The 27,081-nt window shown below is 37.3% G+C and overlaps 1 protein-coding gene across 1 annotated transcript in view; it reads left to right on the plus strand.

The window, feature by feature from the left end:
* LOC136876338 (NACHT and WD repeat domain-containing protein 2) overlaps positions 1 to 27,081 on the plus strand; it is a 355,527-nt gene that overhangs the window by 189,424 nt on the left and 139,022 nt on the right. Inside the window, exons 4-8 of the mRNA XM_068228264.1 lie at positions 399 to 515; positions 9,893 to 10,096; positions 14,900 to 15,067; positions 24,571 to 24,788; positions 24,863 to 24,994. Coding sequence (XP_068084365.1) covers positions 399 to 515; positions 9,893 to 10,096; positions 14,900 to 15,067; positions 24,571 to 24,788; positions 24,863 to 24,994 — 839 coding nt within the window. The remainder of the gene's footprint in view (positions 1 to 398; positions 516 to 9,892; positions 10,097 to 14,899; positions 15,068 to 24,570; positions 24,789 to 24,862; positions 24,995 to 27,081) is intronic.

Consider the following 27,081-nt stretch of genomic DNA (forward strand, 5'->3'; position numbering starts at 1 on the left):
GGGACAGGAAAGGGCTAGGAGTGGGAAGGAAGCGGCCGTGGCCTTAATTAAGGTACAGCCCCAGCATTCGCCTGGTGTGAAAATGGGAAACCACGGAAAACCATCTTCAAGGCTGCCGATAGTGGGGTTCGAACCTACTATCTCCCGAATACTGGATACTGGCTGCACTTAAGCGACTGCAGCTATCAAGCTCGGTGTTATGTGTTGACAGACTGAAAAGTTTTATGTTACATTTTATTATGATTTGTTCTGTACTTCAGTTCTGTGGTATAGACTTGGCCAGTTATCATTCCTATTGCAGAGATAATATGTAGAAAAGTACATCTTTTGTTAGACCAAGTATGTTACTCCCTTGCCTGCAATGTTCACAACCCTAACAAGTCATTCTGACATTTTAGGAACTGAAGATGCAAGTTTTACTCCAGCAACTCCATCAGCTGTGACCTTGGAGCGCAAACCTACCAAAGATGGGTTGACAAAAGTATTGAAAGGTGTAGCACCATCTAGTATATCAGGTATGTAACTGTTGACAACTGTTTCAACCTTTATACTTTAGTTTAGATTCTCCATAGTGGAAAGTTAATCTACTAACACCTAGATCAAGTTGGTGGTTAATATTTCTGGAGTGACTTGATCCATACTAGATAAGGTATGCATGCTGATTTTTATAATGCTTACCTTTATTACCTTTAATTTCTGTATTTCCTGATAATCTTGCCTTATGCCCCCAATAATCAGTCAGCCGTGACAAAGCCTACTGCAGCTTTACCGACCCAGGATGCAGTACAAAAGTCTGAAGCAGCATGGACAAAAGCACAATTTCTGGTCATGAAATTGCATAAAATCTGTTCTTTGTCTCTTGTTCAAAATCACTTACAGTTATTAGGCATATCAAATTTGATATGGATATTGTCTTTACAATTTGAGAGACAGAATTGTTGGGGCCTCCCATTACATCAATACCACCATGAAAGCTCTGAAGCATTCTCTGATAAGAGCTTCTATATATGTTATTATATACTGTATACTATTATATTTATCCTCATGAAACTACTCAAGACCAGATAATCTTTTCGACAGTTGGCTTTTTATAACAACCTGGGTGAATCCATCTAATGGAGAAAAGAAAAAAATGAATATAAAAATGATGAAAAGAATGTTATTGAATGAAAATTATTTTGAGATACTATGGACATATGAAGATATGGCTGGGCAAGTACTTGGGCGGGGAGAGGGACATGTGGGAGCAGCACATGCGCACAACATCCGACATTGCTCCCAACAAGTAAACATTTGATCCAGGTGTTCTGCACTTATTCTCTTTGGTATTCTGTAGCTGTAGCAGGCTGACGTGTGAGGGTGAATGGACATATTTAAACTTGTACCAATCAGTGCACTGTAGGAAGTAATAGGTCATCATTCATTGTTGCTTTTTATATCATTCATAGTTTCTAGTTCCCATTATAGGCCATAGTGAACAAGGTCTAATACACTTGCAGTATGTTGGCAAAGACACTGGGGGGTAAAACAATTCACAGTGAGGCTATAAACTTAATTGCAGGAATTATAAAGTTATATGATGATGAAGTTCCAAATAAAAGTCTCTCTGTGCCTATTACTAACCCTATACTTAGGGTTGCGAAGTACAGTAATGTTTCAGAGCGAACAATATAGTGTATAAGAAATGAACTTAGTAATAGTGATGAGGGCGGTATCTTGTCCATGTGGGGCAAGAAACGGCCATGACCCAAAACCTTGAAAGCAGAAATAGATTACTTTGATCGTCGGGTAATGAAAGATACAGTTGAAAACTTTTATTTGCATCAGAACGTAGTGCCTACGTTTAAGAAATTCCCTCCTATATTAGAAGTACGAATTGCTTTTATGTGGAAGATAACAACATTAAGGTGGATATTAGATGGAAACTGTGTACAGCATGGTGAAAACTATTGATATATAGCAAGAATATTATAAATTGGAGGGATTCAAACGTACAAAAAATATTAGAAAATTCAGAGAGGAAGGCATGCTAATGTTATATCTAGACAAAAGTTGGGCATTGGGCAAATGCAAATTTGACCTTTAGGAAATGCTGGCAGTATACTGATGTCATGAGGGTATTAGCCAATGTAACTGCTTCCAACAGACTTTAATTGTACGTGTGCATATTGGAGGTTCGCTTGGTTTTGACAAAAGCTGCAAGCTAGTTTACAAGGCAGGTACCACTACTGGTAACTACAATGGCCAGTTGAATTCAGAAAATTTTGAGAAGTGGGTCAAGGAGAGGGTAATTCCCAGCCGTGCGAAAATAGACAGGCCTTGCGTCATCGTAATGGACAATACTCCCTACCACGGGAAACAAGTTGACAAACCGCCTACGCAGAGAAACTTAAAAAAGGGAGGTGCTAGACTACCTGACTAGATATAACGTATCCTGTGACAACAATATAAGAAAATACTCTCTTCTCTTCCTTTGAAGAAATACGACCTAAAGAAAATAAATATTATATTGATAACGTATTTGCCAATCATGGGCACATTGTTGAGAGATTATCATCCTACGTGTGTGACTTGAATCCAATTGAACTTGCTTGACGTAACGTAAAATACTGCCAGGCTGAGTAGCTCAGACTGTTGAGGCGCTGTCCTTCTGACCTCAACTTGGCAGGTTCGATCCTGGCTCAGTCCGATGGTATTTGAAGATATTAACATACATCAGCCTTGTGTCGGTAGATTTACTGATACGTAAAAGAACTCCTGCAGGACAAAATTCTGGTACCTCGGCATCTCCAAAAACGTAAATAGTTATTGGAAAGTAAAGCCAATAATATTATTAGTAAAAGACTATGTAAAGTCACACAGTACGACAGGCAATGTCCTTAACACGATTGCAAACATTAGCAACCGACTGGGCTACTTTCTGTCTTGAAGAGCGACAGATAGAAGAAAAAAGACTGCATCATGGAAGAAGTAATTGATAATTTTGTAATAAAACTTGGCGATGATGGTGATGACAGTGGGTCAAGCGATTCTAGTAGCGATGGTGATGGTACTGACAGTGTTAGTGATGCTGCTGATAATGAAAACAGGGAAACATTCAGCTATGCATTTGCCCCTCTGCACTGAAGGTAAGCGGATCAATCTTTTCAGTACTGATTAGTAGTGTACTAACAGGAGCTCGTCTCTCCCCGCCTAAGTACTCGACCAACTATCTCGCTGTGCACCCATAGTACTGGTTGCATTATTTTCATCATCATTCATGGACACAGTTCTATAGAATTAGATTTTGCATTGTTCTATGGTGTTGTTGATGAATGAAAGAAAGAACTGTTTGTAACATACATACATACATACATACATACATACATACATACATACATACATACATACATACACTACCACTCATTAATTTCAATTCACCTAGTAATTTACATAGAACTCCTTGTAAAGTCAGTACAAAACCAATGCTTATGGTAGTGTAAGTGAAGGAATAGTAAAACATTTGTAAAAATGTCAGGTTTGTGTGTCTGTTTCCATCTAGATTGAATGTTATATATAAGGTACAGTATGTTGTGTACATAAACAATAACAACCTGAGTTGGTTTGTTTACCTAAGTGAAGACTGAAGGCACATTAGATACACCTCTGTTGTTCCATGTAGTGTTTTAAGTCAAGGTTGAACATCAACCATTGTCTACTGTAGATGAATTCTATTTTGCTGATTGCATTTCATTTCTCAGTGACAATTTCAGCATGTGCATTGTTGGTACGGCTCCAAGAGTGGAGATATAGACTCAAAACGTGCAGAAGCATAATGATTATGATACGGACCCACCTCAGGAAAAAATATTGGGCCTCCCCAAAAATAAATTGTATAAAACCTATCAATAACACACTTAAATTTTGACTACATCTGATCTTTTAATACAATCTATATCCATTTAATATAAGGTTACAAAACTAATAAATTTATTAATAGATTTTATTTTGAAAATTACATATTTTGTAGGGACTGAAAAAAACAAAATAGTTTTTACATCTTTAAATACTATAAGTTACTCACATTTGATTCTAAAGAAACTGGGCCATGCAACTTACCTACTTTCAGGGATGCAAAGGCATTGATGATTTCAATTATATCCATGGATGATACATTTGATGATGAGAAGGCTGAATTCACAAAGTATCTCCTTAGTCATATTTTGTAGATAGTTCTTTATATGTTTCAGTTCCAAAAATGATAGTTTTGCAGAAGAAACAGCAATAGAAATAATTACATCTAAAATTGTATATTTTGGTACAAATTTTAGCTGTTTCTTCAATAATAACTTGCCGCAGAGATTTGGGGACCGGGTGAGTTGGCCATGCGGTTAGAGGCGCGCGGCTGTGAGCTTGCATCTGGGAGATAATGGGTTCGAATCCCACTGTCAGCAGCCCTGAAGATGGTTTTCCGTGGTTTACCATTTTCACACTAGGCAAATGCTGAGCTGTACCTTAATTAAGGCCACAGCCGCTTCCTTCCAATTCCTAGGCCTTTCCTATCCCATCATCGCCATAAGACCTGTCGGTGCAACATAAAGCCACTAGAAAAGAAAAAAATAGAGATAAAGAGATTTGGGAGAGAGCATGTCCCTTGTGTTATGAAAGACAACAGTCAACGTACTAACAATCATTTGCAAGCAGATAAAACCATCCATGCCAGGCTGAGTAGCTCAGACGGTGGAGTGCTGCCTTTCTGAGCCCAACTTGGCAAGTTCGATCTTGCTTAGTCCAGTAGTATTTAAAGGTACTCTAATACATGAGTCTTGTGTCTGTAGATATACTGACACGTTAAAGAACTTTGAAGAAATCCTGTGGGACAAAATTCCGGCACCTCGACGTCTGCAAAAAGCGTGAAAAAAGTGATTAGTGGGACATAAAATCAGTAACATAAAAATCATCTGACAATTCTCTACATATGCACTGAAAAAAAAAAAAATCTTTTTGGCGCATTCTATAAACACACATCTCACCTTCGAAGAGTGGCACTTGTGTAAAGTTATTTATTCATTTATTTACTTTTCTGGGGAAGTCTGTGGGCTCCGTAAGCCTTAGGCTTAATTGCATTGCAAGCCTTGCAGGCACTATTGTTATGCCGCTGAAAACGTGCTGCAATTGTAGCACTCAGAGAAGCAGATTAGTCAGTTTGTCAAATTGTAAAATAATGTGGTGTGTCTATAGGGGAAGACAACAGGCAGCAATAAGGACTTACCATAACCAGGACAACCTCATTAAACAAAAGTGCTGATAAATTCATCAAAATTACTAGTAAGAGAAAAAGGTTCAAAACTGCACCACAATTATGTGCAGAATTAGTATAAATGAACAAGAACAAAACATCTTTTGCAACAGCAAAAACAAAACCATTTGAAGCTGGCTTGAAAGGACTTGTAGCAGCCAAAAAAACCTCTTCTGAAGTTGATAAATGAAAAGAATAGACTGAAATTGTATAGAAAACAGTCTAATTGGACATTAAAATTGGAAGAAAAGGCCTATACACAGATGAATTGAAGTTTGAAAGTCTTTGGTAGAGTGTGAAGGAGAAACGGTGGCCCAGCGGTGCGTTCTACCTACAGTGAAACATGGTGAGGGTTCCATTATAGTTTGGGAATGCTTTGCAGGAGATAGAGTTGGAGATATTGTACAAATAGGACATACGGACCAGAAGTCATACCACTACATACTACAGTATCATGCAGTAGCATGTGGATTGCATGCCAGATAGGGAAAGGGTTTACCTTGTACCAGGATATTGACCCAAAACATCGGTCAACATATTGCACGAAGTACATTACATCAAAAGAAAAACAGAAGATTCTGAAAGATATGGACTAGCCATCCTAAAGCCCTGATTATAATCCCATTGAAATGATCTGGGATGAACTGGATAGGCATATCCAGGAAATTCATATATCAAGCAAGGAACATCTCTGGGACATTGTTAAGGACGTATAGAATAATATAGACCCAAAATACCTACAAGAATTGATAAATCACGTACATCAAGTTTATGAGGTTACTTTGAAGAGAGCAAAATATAATTTTTCTATTTGTATTGAAAATATTGAAGTTTATCTGATTATATTTTTGGATAAATGTTATGTTCATTTTTTAATACCAGATAATTGCTATAGTGTATTGAAATGAATGAGCAGTGGTATACATGGAGTACTACATAAACAAAACAAACCAAACCCTGATGGGCCTTGGCCTACTGAGCAAATGCTGCTCAGCTTGAAGATTATGATGTGATTTACAGTCGGTACAATTAATCCTCTTGGCTGTAACTCTTGGCTTTCTAGACCAGTCTTATTATCTGACCATCAGATAGCTTTTCAATTGTTCTCACATAGACTGAGTTGTCCTCAAACCAGCACTCAGATTCAGGTTAAAATTCCTAATGTGGTCAGGGATCAAACCTGGGTAAAAGGTGGGCTCACTATCCCTAGACCACAAAGTAGGTTACATACAGATTAGAAAGAAATAGGACCGAGCTCGGTAGCTGCAGTCGTTTAAGTGCGGCCAGTATCCAGGATTCGGGTGATAGTAGGTTCAAACCCCACTGTCGGCAGCCCTGAAAATGGTTTTCCGTGGTTTCCCATTTTCACACTAGGCAAATGCTGGGGCTGTACCTTAATTAAGGCCATAGCCGCTTCCTTCCCCTCCTAGCCCTTCCCTGTCCCATCGTCGCCATAAGACCTATCTGTGTCGGTGCCACGTAAAGCAACTAGCAAAAAGAAAAAAATAAGAATGAAATAGGAATCATTGCAGTAGTAAGGAGACATTTAAGGAACTCGCTTGGAAATTTGATTTAGAAAACAATATTACCAATCACACTAATTTTAGTGAAAAATTGTCCTCGGACACTCCCGGCACTAAAAGCCATACTCCATTTCATTTCATTTAATGAAAAATGGAAAGGTATGCATAGATAAATTAAGGCAGAAACATTCCAGGAATAATTAATGAATAAGTGGAGAGTAAATGAGAAAATTTACAGAAGACTGAAGTGTATAGTCGGCAGTATATAAATACAGGCATAGATAGATGGATGGATAGGGGGAACTAGAAAGAGAACACAAAATAAGACAAACATAAAGGCAGGTTAGATTGTGAAGAAGGAGCAACAGAAAGCAGAGACAAGGACAAACATAAAAACACAGAAGAACAAGGACAATCTTTGTTCTCCTGATAAAGCTGGGAAGTAGAAATAAGCTCATTAGAGCTGAGAAGAGATGGTTTTAAGAAAACTGGGTTTGATGATGGGAGAGCCCATCTATTTGTAGACGGTAACGCATGAAGATATTAATATTGTCCTTGTCATTTTGTGTCTTCATATTTGTCCTTGTCTTCTCTTTCTGCTACTCCCTCTTCACTTACTGTCCTGTCTTTATGTTCATATTATTTTGTGTTCCTTTTCTTGTTCCTCCTATCTATACATACATGATTTGTTTAGAAACTTGTTTGTTTTTATTTAAATGTGAGAACTCCATGTTCTTAGCTTCCAGTACATTTTTATTAAATTGCTTCAGTAGTCAGCTAACGTTGTACAGGGAAAAAATTAAATATAAATTATAAACTGATACTATAAACATTATGAACAATTAGACATGATATAGGCTTTTGAGCTTATTCCATGTCAAGAAAACAAGGTGAAACTCTTTACGTTTACAAGGGCAACACAAATTTGTGAGCCATTAATTATCCAGGAGGAGATGGACACGTGAAGTCAGGTTACAATGTACAAATTCATACAGCCCTGGATCCTAGAGGGACAACTAAGCAAAGCTCACAGAAAGAAGTGAAGGAAACTGCCTACCTGCCTTACATTCACAATACCATGGATTGAATTACCAAGATCCTCTGCAAGCACAATATAAAAACCGTGTTTGGACAGTCACTAAATTTTCTCCCAGTTTAGAAAAGAACAAGGACAAATTGTCCTCACTATTACTCCCTGGGGTGTACAAAATTCCCTGTACTTGTGGCAAGGTATACATTGGCCAAACATGCTGGTCCATTGGTACTCATATCAAGGAACACCAAAGAAATATCCATCTCAACCAGCCGGAGAAGTCAGCAATAGCTCAGCATGCCCTATCATCGGGTCATGATGTTACGTTCCAAGATACCCACACTAAACACTACATGTCTAGGATTATATAGGAAGCTGTGAAAATAAGTAAAAATCCTACAGTTTCAACAAGGACACTGGCTATCAATTAAGTAATATGTGGTTGCGAGCCATTTTTACATAGGTAGTTCTCTTTCCTGACCTTCCACTATTGTTATTTTGGTTGGATGTTTTCCAAATTTGTACATTCCTCATCACCAGATGTTTCATTCCAGGCTTGTGTTTAAAGTCATACTTTCATAATGTGTGTAAACCTGTTCTGCCTCCCTCCCTGACCGACTCCAGATGATGCCATCAGCTCCCACTTGAACACTGTGCCAGCATACGGTGAGCCATTGGTGACGAATGAATGCACCACTTTCTTTTACTAACGGTAAAATTCAAACCTTCATTATTGGAGAAGTCTTCCTTGTGAACAGTTGAGTTTTTCTTCTGAAGACACTGAGCAAAGTTCTCTGTGAAACGTAGAGAGTTACAGCTTGTTTTCATGATACGGCATAAGCCCATAAGCCTATATCCTGTCTACAAGTACGGGTGGTGAAAGAATCGATGTTAATATTATGCAATTGTAAATAGATGGTAAACACGAATTAATACACTGTGACCAGTGCTTTGCCAGATCACAGGCTTCAGGTATTGCACACATCATTTTCCCTAAGTTGCGTGTAGTTGGGTAATGGCTGCAGACTAGATGGTTCATGGTTTATCCTTCACCACAGCTGCACAGAGTAGTCAGAGGCAAATCCCCATTTTTTTTTCCCCAAGATGGTCCTTGTTTTACTAACTCCGGAGTGCTCCTGCACATTAAAAAAGTTCTGTGGTACAAAATTCAGACATCCTGGTGTCTCTTAAAAGTATATAGCAATTGAAGAGACAGCAAATATGTAATATTTTATTTCCATATTTACTTGAAACTGATATTCTTTTTCTACCAAATTTATCCTTCAAAAACAGTATGCACACCAGAATCAATGGCACATTAGATTCATATACAAACTGAAAATTCATGCTTAACTTTCTGCGTCTGTGTGTGCTTCAGTTCCGTTTGGGTTACCACGTTTGCTCGTCATTCCTCCCTTCTTCTTGTACTTTTGTACTGCATTTTTTGCAGGCATTGTTGATAATAAAAGATGCAGTGTTTTTTGTGAGATTGACCTAATCAAGAGCTAAAGGACAATAGTGAAAGTTTTCACATGAGCGAGTTTCAAATGGAAGGTAATACTTTATGAAGAAAACCATGAAAGTAGGCAAGCTGCAAGAGAATTTCGGTGTAGCAGAGGAAAACATTCATTTATGGTGCTAACACAAATTGGTGATACTTGCTTCTCAAGTGACAAGAAAGCCCACAAGAAGGAAGGTATCCTGAGGTAGATGAAGAGGTTTTGAAATTCATACAGGAAAGGAGGAAATAAAAATATTAACATAAATCCATTGTCATATAGAGTAATGTTAATATCCCTATTTTTTTAATGCTGAAAAGTCCATAAATGGAACTCATTGTCGTATGCAGTAAATTTAAAGTTTGCACCTGCTTTGCAGCTGTGTATTACAGTAACATTTTTATTTATTTTAATCCTTTTAAAATTAGGATGCGTAGTAGATTTGAGTAAATACATCACTGCCACTGCCGCCACAACCACCAATAATGTATTTATGTCTTTGTTATTTTATGGATTATAATGTATCATTCCTTTACAACACAAACTGTGTGTCCAGCAGATTCAATGTCATTATCGTCACCACCTGGAACATCAGCACAGAGCCCAAGAGACTTTGATAAACTGAGTGAATCTCCTCTGCCAAGTGAAGTGCAGCACCTGCCTGAGAACTGCCAGCATCTACTGCTAGGCCGCATCGCCACTGTCCGCACAACCACCAAAACCCGCAAAATTGTCATCTATGTGTGTGCTGCAGACTCCCAAGGTAAATTTCCAAGATTTTTGAAATCATTAAAGAAAAAAGTAGGTAAACAATTGATACAGAATCTGCCACCTGGGCAACAGCTGTAAATGGAGATCAGTTTTAATTGGATTGATTGATTGGATTGATTGATTGGATTGATTGATTGATTGGATTGATTGATCGATGGATGGATTGATTGATTGATTGATTGATTGATTGATTGATTGACTGATTGATTGATTGATTGACTGATTGATTGATTTTAGCTATTTTTCATTTCATTATTTTTTTAAAATTGATATATTATACACACACACATCTGTTAGTATGAAAAATCTGTCTCTCCTATGTTTCTGCACATATGCTAATCTGGAAGTAGCTCTGCACTGTTTTCCAAAATTGTGTTGAACCCTGTCAACATGATTATAAAGCAAATAATAAGACATTCAAAGGGTGCCCATGGATGAATCTGACACTTTCCAGCCTCATTGATCAAAAGAATAAACTTTACGGTAAAATAAAAGGACAACAACTTAGAGTAAACATGGGCTGTGATTATGCATCACAGCAATTGATAAATAACTATAAACTATTATGTAATCAGGTAACTAAGCTTAAAAGTCAGTTGGAAAATGCATATTTCATAAATAGATTAAGTAAGGCCAAAAACAATCCCTGGAAAATCGTCATTGAAATCTTAACATAAAATTTTAACAAAAACGGGAATTTCCAACTCGAAGTTCAAGATAATATTGTGACTTGTCCAGTAGAAATATCAAAATTATTTAATGACCATTTTATTAATATAGGAAAAAGTTAGCTACCACATATACTACCCACAAATCACCTAATATTGGAAATGGGCCAAGTAATTCATTGTTGAGGCGCTGGCCTTCTGACCCCAACTTGGCAGGTTCGATCCTGGCTCAGTCCGGTGGTATTTGAAGGTGCTTAAATACGTCAGCCTCGTGTCGGTAGATTTACTGGCACGTAAAAGAACTCCTGCGGGACTAAATTCCGGCACCTCGGCATCTCCGAAAACCGTAAAAGAGTACTTAGTGGGATGTAAAGCAAATAACATTATTATTATTATTATTATTATTATTATTATTATTATTATTATTATTATTATTATTATTATTATTATTATTAGTAGTAGTAGTAGTAGTAGTAGTAGTAGTAGTAGTAGTAGTAGTAGTTCATTGTTTTTGAAACCTACTAATGACCTGGAAGTTGCAGAAATAATAAGAAAATTAAAAAATAGCAGCAGTAGTGATGTGTACGGTATTAGTAATAACCTACTTAAGAGTCCAGCTGTGCATTTAATTCCATGCATTACAAAGTTAATCAACAAATCGTTAAGTGAAGGTATTGTTCCACGTGAGTTAAAAATTGCCAAGGTCATTCCTGTGTATAATGGGTCTGATAAATTTGACAGACCTATATCAGTCCTTCCCATTGTGTCAAAAATCCTAGAGATAGTGGTCAAAGATAGGCTATTAAAATACCTACAATATAATGACTATTTTTATCCTTATCAGTATGGATTTTTGCCTAACTCTAGTACCTACAATGCTGTGGAAGACATTAAGTTACAGGAGTCCTTAGACTCGTGTGGTAGCATCAGGCTTCTTTATAGATCTTCAGAATGCATTTGACGCAGTTGACCATAACATTTTGCTACTGAAGTTGGAAGCAGCAGGGTTTAGAGGTTTAGCATTTAACTGATTTACAGATTATCTCAGAGACAGGGTACAGTTTGTTAGTTGTATGGGAGCAGAAAGCATGTTGCAGACTACAACAACTGGTGTGCCTCAAGGTTCTATTCTAGGACCATTGTTATTTCTTTTATATGTCAATGATATTGGTAACTTGCCACTGTTCGGCAAATTGTCATTTGCTGATGACACAAATATTTTCTACACAGGGAATTGTATATATAATCTTGAAGAAAAGATGCAACATGACATATCTTTAATTCAGACCTGGCTTACTACCAACTGACTAAGAATTAATCATAATAAAACTAACTACCGGTATATCATATTTCACAAACCATTATGTACATTTCCTCTGGACATCAACTTAAGTTTCTATGACTAAGTGGTACCTTGTGTTCAATCAACCATATTTCTAGGACTTAGCATAGATGAGTCGCTAACTTGGGTGAATCACATCACAATGCTGTGTGATAGAATAACTCCTGCTATTGGTGTACTCAGCCGATTAAAATACAAAGTTTCTCGTGGACTGTTGAAGAGTATTTGTCATGCACTAATTGAAAGCCACTTGAATTACATGATTCATATCTGGGCATGTTGCCGTAAAGAACAATTTGAAAAGATCAGTATCTTACAGAAAAGAGCACTGAAAATACTCCAACTTACCCACCTTAACACCAACCGTACAGGTCTACCAGTATTGTAATGTGCTGTCACTAGATGGTTTTTGTAAAAAAGTTTTAGCTATTATGTTGTATAAATTGAAAAATGGACAAACTCATTCGAACACACTTTGTAACTTGAATTCTGATATACATTCATACAGTACAAGAGAATCTACTAAAATTCACTGTAAATCATCAAAGTCTACTAAGTATGGCACTAATTCTTTATGGCATTTCTCTGTAAAGTTTTTCAGTAGCCTTCCTGAGGATATTCGAGAAGCTGCTAACTTACCCATCTTTAAAACCAAGCTTGTTAATTTTCTAAAAGTAAACATACCAAGCCTATAGAGTACTGATTTAGTATACTATATCACTGCTGTTCATATTTGGTTTCTATCACTAGGATACATTATTATTATTATTATTATTATTATTATTATTATTATTATTATTATTATTATTATTATTATTATTATTATTATTATTATTATTATTATTATTATTATTATTATTATTATTATTATTATTATTATTATTATTATTATTATTACAGATATTATATTTTTGTCCTAGAAGCTGATGTTCTCAAATCTCATCTTTGTTGCCCAATGTAATTAATTGTACTGCACCATTATGATCCTTGGCTCAGGTGCCTCTTTTGAAATAAATAAATAAAAAAATAAAATAAAAGTTAACTGAGTTTTAACACTACCATATGGGGTCTCATTATTATGCTGGCAAATGTTGCAATATATTGGATGAGAATCAATGTTGATACCAATTGTTAGAGGAAGGTGCATATGCTCAAATGTCTGGTTCTAGAGAGCAGTTCAAGAGGCTATAGTAGTCTGCACTGTAACCACAAGTAATGATTGAGAGGTTTCATAGCAGAGGTGTTGGCTTGGATCATTCACAATTGTTTGCTTGAAGCTAGGACATAATCAGGGTGCTTCTAGGCAGAATTCAACTCTTGTCTCACCACCATGGAACCTACCTTCTAGCTGTATCAAGAAAAGAGTGCTAGAGAGCATGAATGTTGAAGAATTGTTTCCAGTGGTGAGAGCAGATTATGCCTCTGTGTTAATGATGTTTATTTGCGCAAGTGGCATCAAGCAGGTTGGAGACACCTTCCACCATATATACAGAAGTGGCACATAGGCCTAACACCTAGAAATCAAGGTGTGGGGAACTATAGACTATAACATCCATTCACATCAAGTGAATATTGAATAGTGCAGAGTACATCCCTTTCTGCTGCTATCTGTGCATCAACAGACAGAGGAGTTAATGTTACTGGACATTGCCCTTACAAATTCTGCTCATGCAACCCAACATATTTCCCAAATTTCATGATCAGCATGATTTGCCCCACAGAGCATGTATGGAACTGGATTGGATGTTCAGTCTTCAGCACTTGTAACAACCCTTACCAACTCTGTCACAAGATGAATGTGCGTGGAGCTAACTCTGCAAAATATTCGTCACCCCTACCTCTGTGGTATAGTGGTTAGTGTGATTAACTGCCACCCCCCCCCAAGGCACGGGTTCAATTCCCGGCAATGCCATGAAATTTGAACGGGGTTGACTCAGCCTTTGGAGGCCAGCTGAGTAGAGGGGATTCGATTCCCACCTCAGCCATCCTCGAAGTGGCTTTCTGTCATTTCCACCTTCCTCTCCAGGCAAATGCCAGAATGGTACCTAACTTAAGGCCATGGCTGCTTCCTTCCTTCTTCCATGTCTATCCATTCCAATCTTTCCATTCCTCACAAGGGGGGCCGGTGACCTTCAATGTTAGGCCCCTTTAAACAACAAGCATCATCATCATCATTCCTCACAAGGCTCCTGCTCAGCTTAGCAGTTGAGGCAGCCTGGGTAAGGTACTGGTTCTCCTCCCCACTTGTATACCCTACCAAATGTTTCATGCTCCAGGACACTGTCCTTGAGGTGGTAGAGGTTGGATCCCTTGCTGAGTCTGGGAAAAAACCAACCCTGGAGGGTAAACGGATTAAATTTTTTAAAAATTGTTCCCTATGAATGCTGCGGTCATTTCTGCTAGAGCAAGGTACATGGAGCACTAAAGCAGTTTTGTAACATGCCCTGCAGACTTTCACACAAGTATCATTTAAGAGAGAGAGAAAAAGTGTGACTGTGTGTGTGTTTTCTTGCAATCTGTAGGGACAAAGGCTGTACAGTGTTCTTCTGTTATTTTCTGTTAGTGTATAACAGACACAAAAGACTCGATTTTAGGTTGCATGCATTAGCATAAAACAGGTAGCAGGAAATTTATTTCTGATTTTGTTTTCTATAATTCACTAAAAGCTAAACTAAATTGAGAATCTGTCTCCATGTCTCATTCCATTTTAACAATAAATGAATCACAATTTATAGTGATTTAGTTAAAAGAATGTTTTTTTATTTTTTTATTATTTTTTTTTTAGACTGCTGTGTAGAAAAGGGGGCACTTCACAACACTGTGTATCCTGAGCTGCGTGCCTACTGCAGAAATCGTGGCTACGAGTTGCACATTGTTGATCTACACTGGAAGACTGGTTTAGAGAAACAGCAAGACCATGAGTTTCCAGAACTTTGTCTGGGTGAACTTACACGTGAGTATACGCTGATAAAGAAATCCCCTCCATCTTTAAACACATTTTAAACCTTTGTTTCAATTGAATCCAAATTTAATAACTGGTTACCTATAGAAAAAGGTGACCAACACTGGAAGAAATGTAATAAATAGCTAAAGAAGGAATCATGAAGTTAGGTATTCAGAATCAAAACATGTATAGTGCCTTCTATTAGAGACCAAGTGAGCTGGCTCTGCAGTTAGGGGCATGCAGCTGTGAGCTTGCTTTCGGGAGATACTGGGTTCAAATCCCACTGTCGACAGCCCTAAAGATAGTTTTCCGTGGTTTCCCATTGTCACACCAGGTAAATACTACTGGGGTTGCACCTTAATTAAGGCCATGTACTTCCTTCTCAGTCCTAGCCCTTTACTATCCCATCGTCCCTGTAAGACTTATCTGTGTCAGTGCGATGCAAAAGAAGCTTGTAAAAAAAAAAAAAAACTTTTATTAGATGAACCATTCATAAAACACATTAAGGTGTAATGAAAATGAAGGAGGTTGCAGTTTCATACCCAAGGCAGGAAGAAAATTCAAGTTAATAATAATAATAATAATAATAATAATAATAATAATAATAATAATAATAATAATAATAATAATAATAATAATAATCTATTTCCCTCATCCAGCTCCCGCTGGGTTGGGATGTTTATGGCACCTTTCCATCTTCCTCTATCCAACCACCATTGTTCCTCCTTAACTGTGTTCCATTCTTCTAATTATATTCTTGATGTTAGTCTAGGTTTTCCTCTTGCCCTCCCTCCTCCTATCTGGGCCACCATCATCCACTTAGGTATCCTACCCTGTTCTATCCTCTTAACATGTCCAAACCATCTAAATTAATCCCTTTCCATCCTGTCATAAAGCTTTTCCACTCTGATTTCCTTCCTGACGTTCTCATTACTTACTCTGTCCTCTCTTGTCTTTCCTATCATACTTTGTAAAAATTTCATTTCACTGGCCTGGATTTTATTCTCCTGTCTTTTTGTCATTGTCCAGGTCTCTGCCGCATATGTCTGTATTGGACAGTAGTACATGTTATCCATCACCTCTTTACAGTTCTTTGGTACATCCTTCCTCCCCTTACCTTTCTCCTCTAGTGAGCACCATTGTCTGACTCTTTTCCACACTGATTTTCATTCCATAATTTTCAATAATCTCATGCAATATGCTGAGTTGCTCATGTACTTCCTTCCTGTTTTCTCCCCGCACCACAACATAATACAGTGAAACCTCGTTAGTGCACTCCTCATTAACACGTTTTCCCGCTTAGCACGTCGTAAATTTGAAGTCCCAATTCTCGTTGTATTAAATCTAAAATTATATAAAAATACCTCGCTTATCACATCACGAATTTTTGCTTATTATTTGTCATCCCTTGTGGAAGGAATGTGATTTCCAATTTGGGTTAGAGCACTCGCCGCAGTTGCGTGATAACTGGAAAAGGCCTTGAATTCTTGAACTTCACAGGATAAATTGCACCTTCGGGGAGCAAGGCATTAGCCTTAGAAATGCTCAGTTTTGCTTGCCAGTAAGCAGTGAAACTGCAGAATAACACAATGAGCCTGTTTGTGCTGGTATTTTGCATTCCATTCAGAAGTTATAAATGTATTTCGTGTTTAGTTGTACAGTGACGGGTAGCAAAATATATGTCACTTGATACCCTACATCTGGAACATAATCGTGTGAAGTTGTCAGTGTGGTGCATATTTGTCTGGTGATATCCTAATTATGATATGGAAAAGTCATGAAATTCCTTTCTAATGAAGACAAAATTAAAGTTTGTTGGCAAGTTGACTGAAATCTACATCTTTAACCGCGTAGAGTTGGTGGAATGTTGAAACTCGCACCTTCCAGTTTCAACTTGATCATTGGAATCTATCTTGGTCGGTCAAAGTTTAGTTCGATTCAAAATGGCGGCCAAAGTCATTCTGTTGCAGTCACACATGGCCATGTATAACCTCCAATTCATTGTCCAAGTGTGTGACCAGAAAAATAATGTGTAGTAACCCAATGGTCCGAAATAAAAGGTTTTCTCTAACATTCATTTTAGGAAGAGTGTGATCTGCAATAATACTTCAATATTTTTATGGGCCCCATTCAAAAGCTTTCATATTTGTTCTTTGATGTTTGTTACACTTTTTAGTGCACTGTTGTTGTTATAAGCCCCAGCGGAATAAGTTCTCATATTTGTTCTCTCTTGTTTTTCAACCTCTTTTAATACTCTCTTCTTATAGAGTTTCACAGTACCCGTGGATATATGACATAAAATCCCCTTATGTTGTAAAAATCATATCATGTTTCCATATCCCTGTTGGATAATTTTTATTCATGTACAAATATTCAGTAGTATGTTTTCTCGCTTAACACGTTAATTTTCCTTGGCCCCTGCAGAAATGTCTTAACGAGGTTTCACTGTATACAAACAACATTACCTTCAGCTCCCTGACCCCATATTTTCCCTTTATCTCTTTCACAATTTCATCCATAACCATTATGAATAATAGGGGTGGCAGCACACTTCCTTGTAGTTCATCTTCATTCTAAAACCACTCTAATCTCCTCACATGTGTCTGGACATTGTTGAAACAATTTTTGTACATTGCTTGCACATCTCTCCCTTTTCTAGCATTTATCCCAAATTATGGGGTCCGCTGCTTTGCTACATCTCCTCCATTCTGTGCTATTGCTTGCACATATTTTATAATTTTTTCTTTCCTAATCCTTAATCACAAAGTTTATACAAGGAGTAATTTTAATACCACCTATTCAATACAATTTATTCCACTATTGTGTGGTTAAATACACATAGAAATTACCAGATTTTAAAACAGACTAATGCTGCAGATACATTAGGACATACGTTACATCTTGAGAATGAATTGACAATATTGTTTACTATGGACATCCACGTCTACATGAGGCATTTTCTGTTTACACTAAATTGTTGACTGACCTACCTTCTTTTATTCGCCAGGCTGAGTGGCTCAGACGGTTAAAGCGCTGGCCTTCTGACCCCAACTTGGCAGGTTCGATCCTGGCTCAGTCCGGTGGTATTTGAAGGTGCTCAAATACGTCAACCTCGTGTCAGTAGATTTACTGGCATGTAAAAGAACTCCTGCGGGACTACATTCCGGCACCTTGGCGTCTCCAAAAACTGTAAAAGAGTAGTTAGTGGGACGTAAAACAAATAACATTATTATTACCTTCTTTTATTTGGATAATTTTAGCATTTTCGGCAAATTCTTCAATGTTTTCTTAACGCTTCTCGACATACTATGATTTTTATTCAACTTTCCAAGACATCATAATCTATACCGCCTCCAATTCGACTACGTATTTTCATCCTAATTTTAAATATTGGACTCTAACCTGATCAAATACTGTATCTTTTAACTGTATTATTCTTATCCTGTGAAGCCTTGGTTTTGATATTCTGTTCTCCAAATGTGATATACAGTAGAGTCTCGATTATCCGACGTAAACGGGACCTGTAGTACGTCGGATCACCGAAAATGTCGGATAATACAGAATAACTTTGAAAATGTACTGAAACAAACAGGAAGGCTAAAATAATGACATGTTTTACGGTGCTCTGTTTATTGCATTACCAATTCAATTATACAGTACATCCACTATTAAACGAAAACATCCCAGATGTCTTAAGAAAAGAAACTTTTCTCCACAGATATTAAGCTACCTAATACCGTACTGTTTTTGCCACCGATCACGCCACCCAGCACTGGCAGGAAAATTAGGGTCCCCTTCATTAAACTCCTTGTGTAAATACACAGCCTTTTCCTGCAGAATGGTGCCAGATACTGGAAGGCCCTTTTCCCGATGTTGAGATACCAAAGAAATAGTGCTTCACTTACTTTTTCGTACTGACATTTTTTCATTGTTTTTCTTTGCTCTGGTAGAGCACAACTTTTCAATTTCTTCCCTCTTTTTTTTCCAGTCTCCCACTGTAACACGTCCAATACCATAATCTGAAGCCACATTTTGAAGAATTTCCCCTTTGTCCAGTCTCTTTAATGCACTCAATTTGTGTTCTATAGAAACAGTCACTTTCTTCCATTTACTCGCCATACTCACAGAGGATATGAAAACTATAACATCCGCACACAACCAGTACTACAATGACTGAAGACTCACTGCACCTGTCCTTGAGAAATACCCAGTCCTACCGCCAGCGTTCAGGCCAGTGCTTGTCCCATGGTCGCACCCTCCACAGCGGGTGTGCCTGAATTTAGTCTCCACCAAAAGTTGAAATTAAGTCTAACAGTGTCGGATAACACGGAATGTCGGATAAGCGAAGGTCGGATGAGCGAGACTCTACTATTGTTCAAGCTTTTTATCAAAAAGATCCATTTCAGTGTCAGACATGGATTACTTGTTTTTTAAACAATGTGTGACAATTACTTTTAGATGAACATTTTAATTTTTCAAAGTGATTTTAGTATAAGTTCTGTTTTATTCAATATTTTTGTGCTGTAATCATTATGCAACCACAGTATCAACACTTGTAAATATTCATCAATACGTTTTATGTAAATTGTTAAGATCCCTTAGACCAGTGTATGTTTTAAGATTGAATGAGGCTGATGATGCCCAATAAATAGTGGGCAAAACATGTACCTTTAAAATCTGGTAATTTCTATGTGTATTTAACCACACAATAGTGGAATAAATTGTATTGAATAGGTGGTATTAAAATTATTCATTGTATAAACTTTGTGATTAGCTATTTTTCAATACGAAATAATGACGAGAATAATGGTTTGTAATTCCTAATCCTTTCCGTTGCATTACTTTCCATACCTTTGCTCTGGGTATACTATCGTAAGCCTTTTCTAAATTAAGGAATTTAATCACCATATCTCTTCTGTATTCCCAATGTATTTCCATGAACAGCCTAATACTGAAGATGGGATGTAGTGTCAATCTTCCATTTCAGAAGCCGTATTGCTCTTCTTGTGATTGTCCTTCAACTTTTCTTCTCATTTTTATATACAGTAGAAGCAAGAATTCATAACAGTGAACAGTTTACTCGGTATAGCAGATTGTTGTTATATCTGATTTTCTAAAAGTCTGGAAGGTGGGGGGGACTCCATACACATTAAAATTGATATGAAACTGCAATCAGTTTGTTCAAAACTTGCATTTTCACAGATTGCTATCCCGCTGCTTACTTGGTAGTAATTTTTCTAATTCCGAGGCGTGAACACGTATGTTCAAATTTATTCTGTAAAACTGTAGTAGTAGCACTCCAGTGGCTTCTGTGGGCAAACTTTATAGTTCTTTTATTCAAACAGCATTATCTAACCTAACTAAACTTACGTATTTCAAGCACCAGTGGAGTCGGTCTTATGATAAACATTTTGCTGTAAATTTACATGGAAATAGCCTTTCTAAAAGTGAACCAGACATGAATAAATAAATAATTTGCTTAGCACATTTTAAATTCAAAATCCTGATTCACGTCGTATTAAATCTATATACAAATACTTCATTTATTGCGTCACAAATTTTCACTATTACCGCTTAGTAGGATCACATTTTTCCCAGCCCTGAACATGTTCTTCGTCATCCCTTGAGGAAGGAACATGATATCCAACACCGAAAGTTCTGCGAAAATGATAAATGACCTTGAATTCCTTAACTTTGCAGGGTAAATTACACCTTCAGGAAGTAAGTCGTTAGCTTCAGAAAGTTCAATTTTACTCTCCATTTTCATTGGTGTTTCTTAATAACTCAAAGCTTTCTTTGTAGGCCTACTGTATTTTGCATTCCATTCACAAGTTAGAAATTTATTCTGTGTTGAGTGATATAGTGAAGGGTAAGAACATTTTTCACATGATAGCCTAAGTATGGTTTAGGAACATAATCATGTAAAGGTGACGAGTGTGGTGCATATTTGTGTAGCCCAGTTATGGATACTGGAAAAATCATGAAGAGGACAAAATTAAAATCCTGGAAGTGGACAGGCATCTTTCAACGATGGTGCGTATATTGAAACTCACACCTTCGAGTATTGACTCGAGTTGATCGAAGTGTTGTCGCAATTGAGAGGACGGTCAAGGTAATCCTCTCGCACATTGCCGAGTTGAACCTCCAAATAATTCATGGTCAAAGAGTGTGACCCGAAAACAATGTTTAATAAACCACTGGTCTGAAATATAACGCTTCGGCTTACATTTGTTTTACGAAGATTGTGAGTGATCTGCAAATAATGCTCTGATGCTTTTATCTGGCCCAGTGCAAATATTTTTATATTTGTTGTCTGGTGTTTCATGTACTTTTATTTAATAAGCCCCAGTGGAAAAGGTTTTCATATTTCTCGTATTTTCCATGCCTTTTAATATTCTCATCTTTAGAAATGGTAAATATCCTATATATTTCAGTGTACCTGTGTATACATGGCATAAAATGCACGTTTATTGGAAAAAGACCAAAAAAAAGTCAAGTGTTTACATCTTCTTGTTTGATAGTTCTGATTCGTAATATTCAATAGTTTTTCCTTGCTTAACACATTATCTTTCCTTGTCCCCTGCAGAAATGACCTAACGAGATTTTACTGAAAAAACTAACCTCTGAAATCAGTCATCCACTCTGCGCCATATTTTGCGGTGTATCACTTTCTTAATTTCAGTACATAGCATTTAAATTAAGAGATCGTTTACTTCAGCCTTTATTTCTTAACAACTACAGTTATTGGCCACATTATTCACACATTTAAAATACGGAAACATGTTCTCTTTTCTTTTTGAATTATGTTTACAGAACCCCAGTCAACAAGTATCGCTAAACGATTCAGACTACCCTTTTCAGTTTGAATGTTGACGAGAGAGCTCGCTCGTACACATAGCACCAAAATTATACCGAAGATTATCAGCTGCATTCAATATAATCACTGGAGTGCATATATATATACAATAACGGTAAAATAACGCATGCTAAATCACTCGTAATAATGAATGAATCAGTGATAGGAATCCCCTGTAACCGAAGTATAATGCACAGTTTAATATAGGAATTTTCAAGGGACAGAGAAAGGCTGTCATTGAATTGGAGTTCTCACTATATGCTGTACTTGCTATAGCGGACTTCTACTGTGTATTATATACAGTGAAACCTTGTTAGTGCGTTCCTCATTAACACGTTTTCCCGCTTAGCATGTTGTAAATTCAAAGTCCCAATTCTCATCGTATTAAATCTACCTATATAAAAATACCTCACTTATCGCGTCACAAATTTTTTGCTGTTACCGCTTAGTACAATCCCATTTCTCCTAGACCTGAAAATGTTACTGTATTTGTTATCTCTTCTGAAAGAAATGTGATTTCTAACTTGGGTAAGGGCCATTGCCACAGTTGCGTGATTATGGGAAAAGGCCTTCCTGTACTTCAAAGGATAAGTTGCAATTTCAGGGAGTATGCTGGCGAAATGTAGTGTTTACAGTGCACTATGTCTTCTGGAGTGGGCTATATCAAATTTGTTACTTTCATTGACCTGTCTCTGTCTCATCCTCGGCTTTGACAATATGAAAGTGACTGAGGTATGAGTGATGCTAGTAATACCATTCCTTATGCAGCCAGTCCCTTTTATGAATGGTGTGAAAATATCGCTCATAGGGTCAGTTGGTGCATGCATTTCAGTATGCTTGGCGGACTGATATGTAATAGCAACGGCTGGCTCGGTGAGGAAAGCAACGGAAAACTACCTCACTCCTCATTTCCCTAGTATGCCTCTTCAGTGACGCCTAGGCTATTTATGACAGCTGTTGGTGGAGATTCAGAGGATCAGACCAGCCTTCGGGCTGAATACCCAACATACACAACACAAGCTGTTTGCCTCAGAAATGTTCAGTTTTGCTTGTCGTTAGTAGTGAGATTTTGAATAGCAGACTGAGCCTGTTTGTGCTTGGATTTTGCATTCCATTCAGAAGGTAGAAATTTATTTTGTGTTGAGTGGTACAGTAATAATAATGGTGTATGGCTCCAGAGAGGCCTGGTGTGGGTCTTTTTCTTGTAGACGGCCTATTAGGCAACCTGCATGTCTGTGAAGATAAGGGCACCCTACCTAGGATGATTTCTAATGCTGAATACGCCACACACACCTAGCCCCGGAGCTATTGGAATTAACCAATTAAGGTTAAAATCCCTGACCCGGCCAGGAATCGAACCCGGGACCCTCTGAACCAAAGGCCAGTACGCCGACCATTCAGTCAACAAGTCGGACAGTGGTACAGTGAAGTGTAGCTAATATATGTTGCATGATACGATAGCCTATATCTGGATTAGGAACATAATGTGGGGCATATTTGTCTTGTGATAGCTTAGTTATGGATACAGAAAATTTGAAATTTCTTAATAATGAAGACAAAATTAAGATCTGTCAGAAAGTGGACTGGCATAAGTGTGCAGAGGTCACGAATGTTGAAACTCGCACCTTCGAGTTTTGACTTGATCATTCAAGTTGGTCAAAGTTTTGTTTGATTCAAAATGGTGGCCAAAGTCATTCCTCGCAGTTGCAGATGGTCGAGTGTAACCTCCAATTAATTGTCTAAGAGTATGACCAGAAAATGTTTAATAATCCACTGCTCCATAATAAAAGGCTTCTACTAACATTTGTTTTAGAAAGTGTGATCTGCAATAATACTTCAATATTTTTGTTGGCCCCTGTGCACATGTTTTCATATTTGTTGTCTGGTTTTTTTCACACCTTTAAGTGCACCGGTATGTGTTATTTTATAATCCCCAACAGAAAAGGTTTTCATATTTGTTCTCATGTTTTTCACATCTTTTAATACTTTCCTCTCATCTTCAGAAATGACCAGTATCCAGTATTCGGGAGATAGTGGATTCTAACCCCACTGTCGGCAGCTCTGAAGATGGTTTTCCATGGTTTCCCATTTTTCACACCAGGCAAATGCTAGGGCTGTACCTTAAGTAAGGCCATGGCCACTTCCTTCCCACTCCTAGCCATTCCCTGTCCCATCGTCGCCATAAGACCTATCTGTGTTGGTGCGACATAAAGCAACTAGCATCTTCAGAAATGGTTGATAGGCCTATAGTTTGCACTGTATCTGCAGATACACAATGTAAAATGTCCTCATGTCAGAAAAAATCGCATCTATTTTTCCATATCCCTGTTGGATAATTCTTATTTGTATATTCATTAGTACATTTTCTAACTTAACATGTTCTTTTTCCTTGTCCCCTGAAGAAACATTTTAATGAGGTTTCACTCATTTTTCTCATTGTACTGGAAAACATAGTCTTAATATGTGTTAATTACGAACTTACGAATCATAAAAAGTCTTGGAGCTAGAGTAGTTTGCTGTTCTTTCTACTACATAAATAATTCAATAACACAATGAAATATCACACTTAATTGAGAATTAAAGCTACATACAGTAAGGAAAATTTAGAATCATTTAACTGGTACTTTAAAATTAATAATATACTTCTAATTTGCAGGGCAGATGCAAGTGGCATATATTATTCCAGTATTATTCCTTAACAATTCATTGGGAACACCACTCTTACCTAACACCATTGAAACTCAGGACTTTGAAATGGCTCTTGGCAAAGCTGACAACAAAGAGATGTTGCAGAAATGGTATCGGCTGGACAGTCATGCTCAACCCCCCTGCTATAGATTGCAACCTACTGGTATCCATATACCAGGCTTAAAGGTAACAAGCACATATCTTTAAGTGCACAGCAAATGATACGACCATCAGTTTCTAACACAATTGTTTTATGGCAGGAAAACTCTGCTGAAGAAAAAGAGAGAGCCCTTCTTGAATGGCGAGCAGAAATTGAACGTACTCTGGCTGTAATGGTAAACGTCTTCCCTCAGGAACTAAGGGACACCTACTTAACTACTGTTGTTGAGCAGGTTGGTTAATAACATCCTTCTCATTACAAGAAACATAATAGTAGCTGTTGTCTATGATAAGAATTTAAAATAATGTATAAATTGATTTAATAATTTTTATTTTTTTCATTTATAGAGTTTCAAGTGTGTAATTGCTGTAAATTCTTCCACTTGCAACTTACATCTATTCACATACTTCATTTTCCCATATCCTTCACTTACCCACCTATTCTGTCATTTATGTAGCCCAGTACACATTGTATAAAAGCACAGAGGCTGAAACATTCATTACTAGAGCTGGGATTTTTATGTAGTATCAAGTGGCATAACATGTACATAAATATGTAACAAAAAGCACCAAAATATGTATCAAAATATGTAGAATGGGCAAAATATGTAATATCATATAATTAATATAAACTTACCATTTTGTCAGTTACAACACACTAAACACGCTTTATATTACATTTTGCAGCACAGTGAACAATTAAGTATTTTTCAATGTTCTTTGGAGTCATATTATATGAATATATCACACACATATTCAATAGAAACTTATTATTTTCAACACTCAAAGCACGTTTATTCCTTAAATTTTGTAGCACAGTGAACTATTAAGTATTTTTCGATGTTCTCTGGGGTCATGGAAAAGCGTTTGTCACCTAGGATGTTCTTATATGCAGAGAAAGATCTTTCAACATCACATGATGTAACTGGGGCAAATTTTAGGAGAGGAATTTTCGCTGGAGAAATATCCTCGGGAGGATCAACGTCATCTCCATTTAGAATTCGGCACACACTATGAAATGTTGAATAACCAGGATTTCTCTTCAACACTTTTTGCAATTTACTCAATACACTAGCACCAGTTTTCCCATGCACAGCACTTAGTTTTTCAATAGCATCCTCTATGATAGCAATAGAATCTTGCAGTGGCAGTCCTGATGTTTCTAGACGTTTGATGGTTTCTGGAAGCCAGCAGAAGTTGCCCCTGATATAGGTGATTGAGGAGACCACTTTGGAGTCACTAAAGGCAGTTTGTGATTCACTAATAGATACAGCATTTTCAGGATCAAAAGAATCTACCACAGTCTTTATAGCATCTAGATGCTCACTATAGAATTTAACTGCTTCTATCCATGTCCCCCACCTCGTTAACACTGGTTCCAGCGGCAGTGGTATCTCTGGCAATTGCTGTTTGTAAGATAGCACTCATTGTGGAGCTTTTAGAAAAACTTTTTTTGTTGCTGAAATTAATCTATTCACTTGTGGAAACTTAGCTCTAATATCTTCAGCAACACATTGCAGTCCATGAGTCAAGCATGTAAAATGGAGTATATTGGGATAAAACACCTTTAAAGCAGTTGCAGCCTTAAGCATATATGCTGCAGCATCAGAATACATCACTAATACCTTTTCCTCTTTCATCTCAGTCAGCCACAGAGCTCTTAATCCATCATTCACAAATCTTGCAATAGTTGAGTGATTTGTATAGTCTAGCTCTTTACAGTAGATCAAACATGGTTTTGAGGCACTGTCAGGTTGTAGCTTCCCCACCACAAGATTTGCAATAAATCTACCCTTAGCATCTGTTATTTCATCAACAGCAACCCATTTGAAAGAATTTCCTATATGCTGTCTTATGTTGTGCATTACCTCGTCGTAGCAGACTTGAAGATAATTCTTGCGTAGTGTTGATTGGTTAGGAATATGTTGCTTGCAGTATTTTTCCAGAAAAGATGTGAATTCAGGCACTTCAAGTTTATACGATGGAATATTCGCTGCAATCATTGCACTGCATAAGTCTTTATAAAAAGGGTTACTTGAAGGTGAAGGCTGCATCTGTGTTAAAAGGATTTGTTTCTTTTGTAGACCTAACTGTTGGTTTTTTCTATGCAGAGCACTTCGTGCATGTTGCTCAAACTGGAATTTCATGGAACATGCGATATGTTTGTTGCATGCTTGGCAAATCACTACTTTGCCATCAGTTGCAAAGGACTCGTCAACTGCAATCCATGATTTTAACTTTGAAGCCAGCAAGGACACTACTGGTGCCATATTGACTCTAGAGGAAACTGATGTTCATGAACTATGTTCTTCAGCTGTTC

The sequence above is a fragment of the Anabrus simplex genome, chromosome 6 (assembly GCF_040414725.1).
Source record: "Anabrus simplex isolate iqAnaSimp1 chromosome 6, ASM4041472v1, whole genome shotgun sequence".
NCBI classification, from domain to species: domain Eukaryota; kingdom Metazoa; phylum Arthropoda; class Insecta; order Orthoptera; family Tettigoniidae; genus Anabrus; species Anabrus simplex.